This window comes from Aythya fuligula, chromosome 23 (genome assembly GCF_009819795.1).
Source record: "Aythya fuligula isolate bAytFul2 chromosome 23, bAytFul2.pri, whole genome shotgun sequence".
In the NCBI taxonomy this organism is placed as follows: Eukaryota; Metazoa; Chordata; class Aves; order Anseriformes; family Anatidae; genus Aythya; species Aythya fuligula.
The window spans coordinates 4781542-4794044 of record NC_045581.1 but is presented as its reverse complement, the minus strand read 5'-3'; the positions used below and the strand labels follow the sequence as shown (position 1 = coordinate 4794044).

At 53.2% G+C, this 12503-nt stretch overlaps 1 protein-coding gene across 2 annotated transcripts in view; it reads right to left on the bottom strand.

Annotated features, from left to right (window-relative positions):
• The window catches only part of GRIK3 (glutamate ionotropic receptor kainate type subunit 3), a 102673-nt gene that overhangs the window by 34027 nt on the left and 56143 nt on the right, over positions 1-12503 (bottom strand). The window contains exons 2-6 of one of the 2 annotated variants that reach the window (XM_032202308.1): positions 11548-11724; positions 10030-10287; positions 8537-8718; positions 4942-4995; positions 788-961 (exon numbers count right to left, since the gene is read on the bottom strand). In XM_032202308.1, coding sequence (XP_032058199.1) covers positions 788-961; positions 4942-4995; positions 8537-8718; positions 10030-10287; positions 11548-11724 — 845 coding nt within the window. The remainder of the gene's footprint in view (positions 1-787; positions 962-4941; positions 4996-8536; positions 8719-10029; positions 10288-11547; positions 11725-12503) is intronic. The other variant, XM_032202309.1, reaches the window with a different exon arrangement.

Below are 12503 nucleotides of genomic sequence, written 5' to 3'. Positions count from 1 at the left end.
CCATCTCGGTGAATTGCCTGGCCCAGTCCAGCCTCGTGCTGTGCTCCCAGCCCTGGGGAGCCAGGAGTCTGGCTCCTTTTGGGGACTGCCTGGGGAAGTAATCCCGCCTGGGCTGGACCCACGCAAGCCTTGGCACCTGCTAGGGGGCAGGCCCTGGCTGCTGGAGCATTTCTGCTTCCCAGCACTGCTCCAGGGACTTGCGCAGCCTGCCCTTCCCCAGGGAGTGCCTGCAGAGGGGCTTCCCCAGCCAGCTCGATGTGCTGGGGCCTGGGGCACACACAGCTCACTCCTGCCAGGCGCTCCTAGCCTGGGGAAACCCCGCTGAGCTCCAGCAAGGGGCACAAAGGGCAGCTGATTGCAGCATCCTCCCTCTTGCTCCCAGCATGAAACAGCCTGGGCACTTCCCCGCTGTGCTACGGCTTTGCTGGAAGGGAAAGCTTTGAAATCTGCGGGTCCTGGAGGCAGCTTTGTGCTGGCAAGGAGGGAGGGAAGGAGCGAAGGAGCACCAGCTTCCCAAACTGGCACATCAGTCGGCAGCTGGGTGTGTGGGGCAGGGGTTTCGCCAGCAGAACTCGCTGCACTCGAGGGACAGATGTTGGAGTGCCAGTAACTGCCTGGGGAAGACACCCGCAGTGAGCTGGGACCAGTACAGGACATTTACATAACATTTGGGCGTTACATACATAAATCTATACATATGGATAAATACAACAGGTGTTAGCAAAGGCTCCCTGCCCCTCGGGCTCGCTCCCCAGGCATCGCCACGCGTCCTTTAAGCCCCTCGTACCATCATCACGCCGTCGAGCAGCCCCAGCTCCGCCTTGGGCGCCGACTGCAGCCGCTCCATGGACCACTTCTCGATGATGGACGCCACGTGCGGGTTCTCCACGTTGAGGATCCGGAATCCGGTCAGGTTCACCCCAGAGTAGCGGTATGGTTCTAGGTCTAATGCATAAAGATCCTTAAAAGAGAGAAACCAGTTTAAACATGTTGTTTAGCTCTGTTGTGCTTGTCTTTTCTGCGAGCTCGCTGTCTGGTAAGGGGGATGGATGAGTGGTGGGGGGAAAGCCAGGGTCGGCAGCTCTGCCTCCCTGAGCCTAGAGGAGGTGAAACGACCCCTTTGGTGTGACTGCAGAGGGGCCAGGAGCTGATCCTACATCCCTGATGCTCCGAACCAGTCCCTCGACATCAGTAAGGGCAGGAGCAGTAAGAGCAGTGACAGCAGCGCTCCGGGTACAGCGTACGAGCACCAGGACACGAGCCGAAAGCTCTGCCGCGGGGCTGTGGCAGTGGCTGCAGTTCCCCGTCTGCTCCCTGGGGCTGGGACAATTCAGTCCCAACCCCAAGGCATCAAGTTAGCTGAAACCACAAGGAACTAGGCTGGTACCCAGGGCTGGGGGAGGGGAGGCAGAGCTCCTGTGCTGGAAGCTCCCTCGGGCTCCTCCGTGAGAATTTGCCGTCGGTGCTGAGGCCCGCAGCGTGCTGGGGAGGGCAGAGCAACTCCGGATTCGGCATGCCAATTTGCAGATAGCTCTCAAAGAGGAACTAAGACGCATTTCTTGACATTACGACCAGCCTACGCAGTCTGCAAATGAATGAGGGTGCCCTTTATGCTATTTAAACCCCCCCCAGCCAGGCAGCCCTCAGCCCTGCTGGCAGCCAGCCCACAGACACGGCTTGGCAGGCAGCGAGAGACGGGGCGCTCGGAGCTCTCTGCGAGCGCGCTTCTTAATGCATCTCTTGGCTCTGCTGCACATCTACACAGTCAGCTCAGTTCAGGGGTTGGCTTCAATGCCTAGTCACTAGCTGGAGTAGTTTTGGGTTAGACGAGGTGCCAGGAGCAGTTGGCCTGCCCAGAAAAGCCGGAGCAGTGAGAGCTGCCTGGGGGATGGAGCAGGGCGAGGGGCGTGTGAGATGAACGGCAGGCTGGAGGGGCTCTGAGTCTGGGAGTTGTTGGTGGATGGAGCTTAACCAGAATTTATCCAGAACAATGTCTTCTAGTAAAATTGGAGGGAGATGGAAAGGCAACACCACTGTCTTCTGTGATGGAGGCTGGGGGCTGAATGCGGTCACGGTGTTCATGGATCACAAGGGATGAAACCCAAGAGTTGAAATGCAGCAGGAGATGTGGGGCTGTTGCTGCTTTGGCCGTACCAGTAGGACGCAGCAGGCTGTGGCTTCACCCAGACACGGCAGCAAGCTCTGCTCAGCCCACAGGGGCTGCGAAAGCACTGGCCCTAAAATGCACTGCCCTGAGCAAAGCGTAGCAAAATCCGCACTTGCCAGCAGCCGAGACTTCACTCTCAGTGGGAGAGCTAGGAATTGGTACAGCTGTTTTGCTTTAATAAGCTTTGGGGGTTTGATCTTTCCTTAAGTGCTGCCCTCTGACTTCGCACCCCCGAGGCAGGCTGCTGATGGATGCCGTGGTGCGGTCCGCAGCTGCAGCCCGGGCCCGAGCCATTAATCACACCCACCAAAGAGCGCAGGGTTGCTGTGGTTTAACCCGGCTGTTGGTTGTTTTTTTTTCCTGAAAAATCGCAAGTATAAAGCTCCACGTCTTGTTAAAGGGCATCGTGAAAGCCAGGCCGTAGTGTTGACTTTCAGATGACTTCTGGTAGCTGAAGGCGAATGCGGTTGCCTGACCTCAGCGTGCTGGTGGCATCCGGACGTGGGGCGCAGCAGAACTGTGCCAGACCCAGTGGAATGGGTTATTTTATCAGGATTTGGATCTTTTTGTTGGATACTTCTGTCTGTATTCTGGAAATTGCTGTGGGCAAATAAATTTTGATTGCAGAAAGTCGATTGTTCCCCCCTGGCTAGCCATGACAAGGGGAATACACCGAGCTCCAGAGAGCGTGGTGCCATAGCACTGCCGCCTGCCTGATGGGACCGGTGTTTGGGGCGCCCTCCCCCTGCTGCTTGCCACTGAGCTCCATTTCAGTTTTCTCCCAGCTCCCTTCGTGGTGCTGGTTCAAATCCCAGCTGCAAACCCACGTTAGCATCTCCTGGCATTAGCAGGGTGATGAACACGGGCTGCGTGGCGGAACGTGCAGAGGTGGGGGGGAATTGCCGTATCAGTTTCTTCTGCATTTTCTGCTCCTGCACAGCCACAAATTGAAACATCTGGTTCTATTTTCCACCTCATCTACATTCTCTTCTGCTATTTTTTTTACCGCAGATAATTCTCCCCTCCATCTATTCTCAAGCTCTCTGCTCAGTGTTTCTGCCAGGTCTTCCCCTCGCTCTCCCACCTCCCCAGTTACAATCTCAAGCCGAAGTTCATCGTGCCTGAGCATCCGAAGCAGGAAGCATGTCATGAGCCTCAGGAGCTTTGCAGGAACGCCTGACTACCAGTGCCAGTGGGAACCATGCTCTCCCAGCTCGGTGCCTGCTCTGAAGCAGGGCTGGGCTTGTGGTTTCTGCTTGCGGCAGCCCGAGGCTTGGGAGGCGATTCCTGCTTCCCCCTTCCACCTCCCTAACTCGCAGCAGAAGTGACAGCAGGCATTAGGGAGGCCCCTGGGTTCGCAAGGACTCGTTTGCACAAGCTGCTGGGAAATTCCCAGAAGCGTGGAGCTCCAAGGGGTTGTCCCTGCTCAGGGCTCTGTAGGACATTAATGCCTCCCGTGCGTTAGGTGCGGGCGCAGAAGGGTTGCTGTGGCAGAGAGGCTGCGGTAGGGCTCATCACGTTGAAGTCAGTGAACTGTAGTCTTGCTGCCTAGCAAAATGTTGAAGCATTTCATGCCAAGTGTTGATACACTGTACTCAGTATTGACTAGGGACCTTTTAGAAACATTCAGTATAACATAATAGACTAATTCATTAGCACCCCATGGGTCTAGTACTGTAGACGCTGCAGCACATGCATTGCAAGCTAGGAAAACATTGCCTTAAGGAATGACAGATTAAAATATCTTTCCCATGATATAACTGTTATTTCAGGAAAGTGGCATTAATTGTGATTGCTTATCTATTAATTTATTATAATTCTTTTTTTTTTCCCCACCTCCAGGCTGTACCTACACATGAAATGTACTCTAGGCTCAGCTGGGGCTGATTAATAGGAGGTTATCTGGGAAATGCTTAAAGCTGCCTGGAATAGATAATGGCAGCAGGGGTAATTAACATGTCTTTTGCATTTGAAAAATAAATTTTGCAGTTTTTAAGGGTTAGTTTATTCTGTTTCTTTCCTAAAGGCAAAAAGATAAATTGGATTTTTGAAATCACACAAAATTCAACAGTATACCAGACAATAGCATCCTAAATGGAAACAAAAGTGGCATGCCAAAAAACCCAAACCAAAATGCCTCCTGGTGTCAGAGAAGAACTGGCCCGTGTTTAATGAGAGTGGAGTTAATCTCAAGCTGAGTTCTCATGCAAAATAAACCCGCAGCACTGAACTTCTGACCATGGTGGGGCTGGGGCTGGGTTTTAAGGGAGACCAAGATGAGCACAGAAAAACACACACCCGGGTCTTACTGAAACGTGGTCTCATCCCATCCCAACAACCTCACAGACTCACCCGTCTGCTCATCTTTCAGTGTGCGGGTAGCTGCACTGAAATCAAATGAGCGAGAGGGGAAATAAAACCAAAGGCTGCATCTGTGCAAATCTGTGTGGCTCCAAAGGGCTGCGGCCGTCCAAGAGCAGCGAAGCAGAGACTGAAGCCTCTCACAGTAAGTGCTCAGGGCTGCGGTGGTAGAGTTGGGATGACCAAATTGTCTGGTTTTAACCCAAAGCTGAGTCTGGCCCTGCTCTCACCTCTCTTGGGGTGCTGGTCCTGTTCCCCTTGCTTCTCCCCTCCCCGCAGTAATGCCCTGCAGCCGTGCAGTGCACGCAGAGGATGGGCGCCCAGCCTGCTCCCCGGCCCCTCCAGGCCCCTCCTCGTTCCCCACAGGCTCAGCAGCAAGGGCAAAAGGGCTTTGAGTCGCTGAGATACTTTACCAGAGTGGTGAAGATGAAGTGGTAGTACTCTGTCATCATTCCCATCGCCATGGCCTTGGGGAGAGCAGGGAAAGGAGGTTAGTAAGAGTGGGCACAAGAATATAACACCAGCCATGCAAAATAAAACTCAGGAGTCTGGCAGGAGGCAGACCCAGACACCCAGCAGCTGCGTTCCAGGCTAGAAGCAAAGTAAAAGGCTTTTTAGTTCTTGTCTTTCTGGTGCTCTGCGTCCCCTCCAAGCCCCACGTGTGCCAGCCCGACACGGCTCTGCTCATGCAGATTGCTGGGATTTGCATAAGCACGCCATGATCTGTGGGGTTTGTCACAAATCGTTACGGCCCAGAGGGTCCAAGGCTGGGTCACCTCGTGCAGACCCTCCAGAGCACATCGGGCACAGGTTCGTACCCGGGAGCAGGTCACCTTGAGGCTGGTGGCTGCAGCGGGAGATGCTCTAGGTCTGCACTGTGATGCCGGCTCTGTGAGCTTGTTTTCTGGAGAAAACGCATGCAAGACCACTTTAAAATCTCCACTGATGGGAAAGCAACTTCAAGTCCCCCAGGAAATGTTTGCTTCCCTTGTTTTTTTGCTAAAATTACTAGGGCAGAACTTAGCTCCGAGGAAGGAAGTGACAGTTTGCAAAGAAGTAGGATGTCAAAAACATGGGGAAGGGAAAGGATTGAGATTACAAGCCTCGAAATTGTAAGGCTGGAGCAGGTCTTTACCCCTTGTTTCCTGGCCTGGAAATACCTTTTAGAAAGCCCAGTGCCTGTGGATCTATGGGACTGTATCTGCCCTGCACAGCTGGGCAACTCAGCACAGGAGCCATCAGGGAGGTGCCATGAAACCCCCCAGGGACTCTGGTGGTTCCCCAGCAGAGCCCTTTTGGAGGAAGACGCGCGCTCCGGTGCTGCTGGGAGAAGCAAGCCCCAGCTCCCTGTGCTGGCAGTACAGCAGACAGCTGGGTTTGGGGGGAAATAAATAAATGATAAACCTGTGGATGAGCTACGGGTGAGCCCCGGGATGGGAACGGGAGCTCCATTAAAGTTAAGACAGGCACATCTGTGCACTGCAGAGTGCGGCAACTGCTCGGAAACAGCTGCCAAGGAGAGCGGAGAAGCTGGGAAGCTGGAAAACAGGTGTAAAGCATTAAAAAGGGACCAAAAATGAGCAAGGCTAGAGAAACACAGGTAACTTGGGAGGGCCTCATGAGTGGGTGTAGCTCTCTGATGGGTTTCCGTAATGATTTGTGCATCCAAGAGGGTGAAGTTGTTTGGTGTCTCCAAGGAGCCCAGGCTGGACGTGGCAGTGTCTGCACATCTTTGTGCCAGCTCTCGGGTTGTGATTCCTGGACTCGTAACGTTTCAAAGCACTGTCCACATCACCAGAGAACTGCTTGCCACTCGTGTTCTGGGACAGTTTGCCACTGAATTACTTGGGGGCAAAACCTGGACGGGCTTGGTGCTGTGTGCTCAGCCAGAGCTGCCCTTGCAAGTGGTAGCTGTAGCTGCTCAAACCATTTTATGTCACCTGAAGTTAAAACCAGTACCGAGCGTTGGGAATTTCAGCACAAGCCCTTTTTGCCATCCATTGGCACTGCACAGGGGCAGGCAGCAGAAAACCTCCATGGGAGAAGCCGACACCAGAGGCTGAGTGAAGCAGAGCTAACTGAGGCTACAAAAAGCAGGTGATAACCCTGGCGTGTAAGCGCTGCTGCTGCTGGGACAAACAGAGTGATGGGCCATTTTTCCCTGATATTTTTGCCGTTCAGTTTTTGTCTGCGTGTCGTTGTTCCTCCACCAGCACAAAGCAAGCTCTGGCTGCTCTGCCACAGGGAGGAGGCTCAGGCTGCGTGCGAGGCTCAGCGGGAAGAGGCAGCGGCAGTCGGGGCTGGAAGTGCCTTTTCCTGCCCCCTCCCGCTGTTCTGCAAGGGAAGCTGGCAGCTCCAGGTGTGCATTTCTCATTTGGGTAGAAAAGTTAGGAGATCAGGTTCCTGAGCTTCCTAATTCTTCAGCAAATGAGGATGACAGAGACGAGGGGTCTGTGTCGTGTGCTGCTTGGAGCCTCGACACTGCATGGATGTGGGCAGAGGGCAGTCAGGGCGTGATTTGGGTTTGTACAGCTTGCCAAACTCTGAAAATATTTGATTTATTTTTTTTTTAATTTTATTTTTACTTTTTTTTCCTGTACACACTGTGTAATACTGCTAAGCAGAAATGCATGGCTGTGGGTCCTGAAACTGCCCCCCAAAACCAGCCAGAAGGACTTGGGAGAAGTTCCTTCCCTCCAGTCCCCCCTCTCCTCCATCTTCCTCACTCTGTGCTCGCAAGGCTGAGCAGAGCAGATGGCACAATAAACTATAATAAACCGCATAATAAGTGAACAGCACCAAACACAGCCAGCATGTTAAAATAATAGGCAGGAGACAATGAGTCCCTTCTATTGCTTTCTTTAATAATCCCTCCTAGGCTTTCTGATTTCTCTTCATTTTGCATCAAGCAGGTTGCAGGAGAAGTCTCTTTCTACGCGCTTGCTTTCTCAGCCCTTCAGGGGATTTATTTAATCTGTGTGGCAGCGTCTTGCTGAGCTGCTTGGAGCAGCTCTTCCGCTGGCTGCTTTTTAGCCTTTTTTGGGACCATTTTCCTGTCTTGCAGTGACCCCACAGTGTGCTGGCATTTGGGTCCGAGGGGTCAGGGCGAGCAGCAAACCTCCCAGTCTGCGAGAAATGCCGGTGGCAGAAGGGAAAGGCAGACGGGAGGCCAGCGAACGGAAAATCACTGACATCTGGCTTAAAGTGCAAGAATTGCACACGGTGCTGGGAAGCACCCGGGGCACGCAGCCGCTCCTTGTGCTGCCCCGCTCCTGCTGCAGCCAGGCGCAGGACCACGAGCACAGCCCCGCACAGCACCAACACGAAGCCGTCACACCCTGCCCCTCTGCGTGCAGTCACAGCCCCGGGGCATGCAGCAGCACAGAAAGGAGAGAAAAAATTTAAAATCAGTGAGCATAAACAGCTCGTGTCAGGCTAAATGAGCAGCCACAGAGGGGGCCCAATGGATGGGCTGGGGGCACGGGGCTGGCACGCTGGCTGCTCCCCTGACGTTTGCTCCTTCTTACCAGGGGTCTGTCTCTCTGCGACGTGTTTTTTCATTGAAATCTACATATTACTTTTTTTATAGAATCCAGTCATATCCTTGTAAAATTACACTGGGTGAAAATGGCAGGTTTTGATGAAAAAGGCGTGGGCTGGTTTCGTTCACCACCTCTATTAGCAGCCCGTTACCTGTGCTCCGGCTCACGCTCTTAAAAAAGGAAATATCGAGGTGTTTGTCTTAACCAGGATGGGGCTGGGGTTGTTTCATGCTGGGAATGCCGAGACGTAACCCTAACCTTGACTTTGCTGCTTTCTGAGCTCTCGCTGGTGCCTCCTTGCTTACTGCAATAAGACAGCCCTTGGTTTCAAAGGCTGCGCTGCGGGGTCTAGGAGTAAAATCACCTGTCGTACCCGAAAGGAAAGCTGTAGGTCCACACACCCACCCGTGGGGCTGTCCCCTGCCCCGTTCCAGCAGCCACCACGGCCCCCACTGGCTCCACTCACCTGCTTGAGGATCTGAGCTGCCATCAGGTGGCTGCAGTCAAAGATGATGCGGAACTCCCGGCCCCGCTTCATCTCCTTCAGCAGCGGCCGCGCATCGTCTGTGTCCAGTGGCAGCTGGCGGATTTTCAGGCGGATGTTGTACCTCGACGGGGCCATGATCAGCTCCTGCAGCCGAATCAGGCCTTCGGGCATGGCACAAAGACAAAGGGACAGCGTTACGGGACAGCAGGGCACGGGGTTTTCTTCCTGTTGTTGTATGGAAATCATCAAGACTTTGCTCCCTCCCCCAAATGGCCATTGCTAAAGACATAGCAAGGTAAAGGTGTGCATCAATCATTAAAAAACACACACACAGATTTCCAGGATGGTTATTCTGAGGCAGATTGGCTTTTCCTGGTATTTTCCTGCTGCCTCTGCACCCAGCTGATGCAGAGCTGTGGTCCTTGCACTGGGTAGGAAGAGGAGAGCAGCAGATCCATCCTAACCTTTGCCATCTCTGTCATCACGCTGGTTTTTTGTTTAGCAATACGCCCTTGAGAAAGGACAGGCTGTGATAATCATCTACACAACAAATTAAAATCCACATTATTTACCATACACAACAGGAAAGGGGGAAAAAAAAAAAAAAAAAAAGAAGAAAAAGCACTTAGATTTATGAATAGCATAGTTCATAACGGTCACTTAATCACAACTTGTAACTGTCTTGCTGCCCTCGGAATTCATTTCTATTTTATGCAGAAGGTACAAAGCCAGGCTGCATGCAGCTGCACAGGAATTATTGGTATCTAATGTTGCAAGAAGAAATTCAGCAGATGTCTATTGCAGGGAGGAAAATAGAAGCATGTCCCTGTGCATAGTAGAAGAAATGCATTAGAATATGCCATGAAGGGAACATACTGTGACCCACATTTGCAAAACAGGAATGTCAAACTGTGTTCTCATCAGCCCTCCCCTAAAGAAACCATTTGGTTTAGTGGAATTAGGTTGGACAGGCTACCCAATGTGTCTTTTGTTTCTGTTTTTTTTTTCTCCCCCTTTCTTTTTATCTGCAGTGCTGTGCAGCACTTTGCTTTGTTTAAGCATCAACAGCATTCTTCATGTGAAAAACTTTGTCAGCTGTGTTTTAGAGAATTAGCCAGAAAACAAAAAAAAACTTTCCAGAACCTCTTGTGCTTTTAGCTGGGAAAATGCATCCCCAGTGGCAGGCACGGAGCGGGTTCCTTGCTGGCACGGGGGTGCCCTGTACAATAGGGTGGGGGCAGCGTGCCCCAGACACTTAATCCTCCCCTTGACCCTTTGTTGGCGGAGCTGGTGCCGAGGGTTTACCCATTTCTCAAGTGGGCTGTGAATAAAATGCTTCAGAAAGGGTCCCGGGGATTAGTGCACATGACGTCATTTTGCCCCTTAAAGGTTCCTTAGAAAAATTCCTAAATGGGACCCACAACAACAACAAAACCCTGGCTCCCCCCTTTCAAAGCACCCCCTCTGCCTACCTGTGCTGTCGTCGTACACCACGGTGGCTGACCTCCACTTCAGGTACTGCACCAGGTCCAGGATGGCGTGGCTGAGCGAGGAGTAGTCGGGGTACAGGTTGACGTAGAACGTGTCCTTGTTGTCCAGCGGGTGGTGCTTCCACCGCAGCTGGATGTGGGGGACCTCCAGGGCATTGCAGATGGACTGGACGGCGTTGGTGCAGGAGCCTTGGGACGGGCCGAATATCGCTACGACCCCGAGGGCGAGCTGGTCGCAGGCTGGAGGAGGGAAGAGGAGGTCAGAGAAGCACGAGGCAGCTCTGGGGGACACAGGGGCACTGACAGACGGACAGACAAGGTCCTGGGCTCTATCAGTGCAGATACCGGGTGATGACAGCAGTGAAGAGAGGCAGGAAGAGGGAGGAGGGCAGGCTCTGGACCTGTGGACATCAGGATGGTGCTGGAGCTGGCCGAGCCTCCAGAAACATGACCAAGGTACATCTCCTACATCTCCATCCTCCTGCACATGTTCAGAAGGCTGCCTGCCCTTTCTTCCTTCCTCAGCCTCTTCCTGCAGCTCCCCAGCAGCTCCTGATTTATCACCGAGCTCCCAAACCTTTGGTGTCCCCCTCCCTCCCATGCTCCCAGCCAGCAGAAGCTGGGCCAAGGCCACCGGCACCGCTGCGCTCCTCAGCAGCATGGGGCTGAGCCACGACCGGGGCCATTCATCCGCTCTGCAGGGATGAAACCATCCTCGGGGGACTGACACCACCCGTCCTGAGCCACGTTTAGGCAAGTATTGCCATCGATCTTAGCTGAGTGTGCTCCGGGGAGCGATTAGAGCTCAGCGCCAGCAGGGCAGGGGCTGCCCGGGGAGCGCAGCCAGCGGGGCCCTGCCTGGTGCGAACACGGAGGCGATCGGCGTCGCCCTGACAAATGCGTCTTCCCATCACATTTAATAGAATTTGCTTTTTCCAGAATAATGCTTTCCGTGGCTCTCACTGAGAAATTAAAGCAGAACAACTGCAGTTAGGGCTGGAGGCATTTTTAGGGGAAAAAAAAATGTGCAAATTTTTCACAGGAGCACAATTTCTCCGTTCCCTCTGCAGCCTCCCTCCGAACTGGGAGCTGCCACGGAGCTTTCCCACAGCACCTTTGGGTGCTGCCAGAGCAGAAGCAGGCTCGCTGGGCCCCCAGGTCGTGCTGGTGCTGTGTGGTCCTGCTCCTGCCCTCCTCTCCGGTACCTCCTGCACCGGGGTGTGCAAATTGCTGGGGATACAATAAAATAAGCACAGGCATGGCCTGCAGACCTTCCCTCAGGATGAGAAGCAAACACTGAAAGGAGCTGTGTGAGATTTGCATAGGAAAAAGGAAAAAATAGTCGTTCCTTGTACTAAAATGCCTGGGCAAGGTCAGCTCTGGGCTGATTTCTAACCAGGAGTGCTGAGTGGAGCAGGACGGCGCTGGGGTGGAGCCAAGCCACGTGGGTTTGGGCTGAACAAATACCACCAAGCTGCGAGGCGTGTGCCGTGCTCTTACCTTTCTTGGTTGCCTCAAAGCTGTCGTGGAAGTGTATCCGCTGAATGTCGTAGGTCAGCGTCGTGTTAGGCAGCAAGGTTCTGTTCCTGTTGATGATATTGGCGGAAAATCGGAAGGCTTGCTCCTCCGCACTCATAACCTGGGTGTTGGGGCCATCTGTATACTCGAAGATTCCTCCTGGAAGACAAGAGAGAGGCAGGAGTGAGCCGGGGGAAGCCGGATTCATCCCCTGGTGTCACAAGGACAAGAAAAGCCCTGGCTGGACCCGTGACATTTGCCAGCTGAACAAGGACATGTCCCCCTCTGAGTAAGCACATAAAAACTTCTGGGGTTTTGTTACGTGCTCGTTCATGGCAGTGTTCGGACTGCCAACTTTGCTGTGAAGGCACTGGGGGGCCGTGCTCAGGGCCCCTGTGTTTAGAGCTGCCCCTGTCCCTGCTGGCTGCTCTGGGGCCCTTTTTAGTGCCCTTCGCATCTTCTGCCCTTCCTCCTGCCGGCTTATCCAGGTTTGTAACTCAGACCAGCAGAGACTTCTGAATTTGCCAACCCTACAGCTCCTCTGCTCAGTAATGCACATCCTCGATGCACGCTTCCCAGTGTTCTGGAGCTGTTAATGCCACGGCACCTCCCCAAGGGCAACAAGCTCATGTCGGAGGATTGCTGCGCTTCTCGGCTCCGTGGCTCTAAGTCTCGTCCTCAATTCCCCACCGACAGCCGGTCTAATTGAAGTGACTCAGTGCAGGCGTAAATTATGTAATTGGACGTCCTTGTCTCTGCCTCGGCACAGTCCCGTGCCCCTTCCAGAACCACAGAAAGACACATAAACCTCACTCTGTCTTATTAAAAAGTAAACCAAAATAATTAATGGATGAGCGAGATAAGCAAGTGCAATTGGTAACAGATGGTCTTTGGGTTCATTAGCAGAAAGAAAATCTTCCTCTTCAATTTAAGGTAGT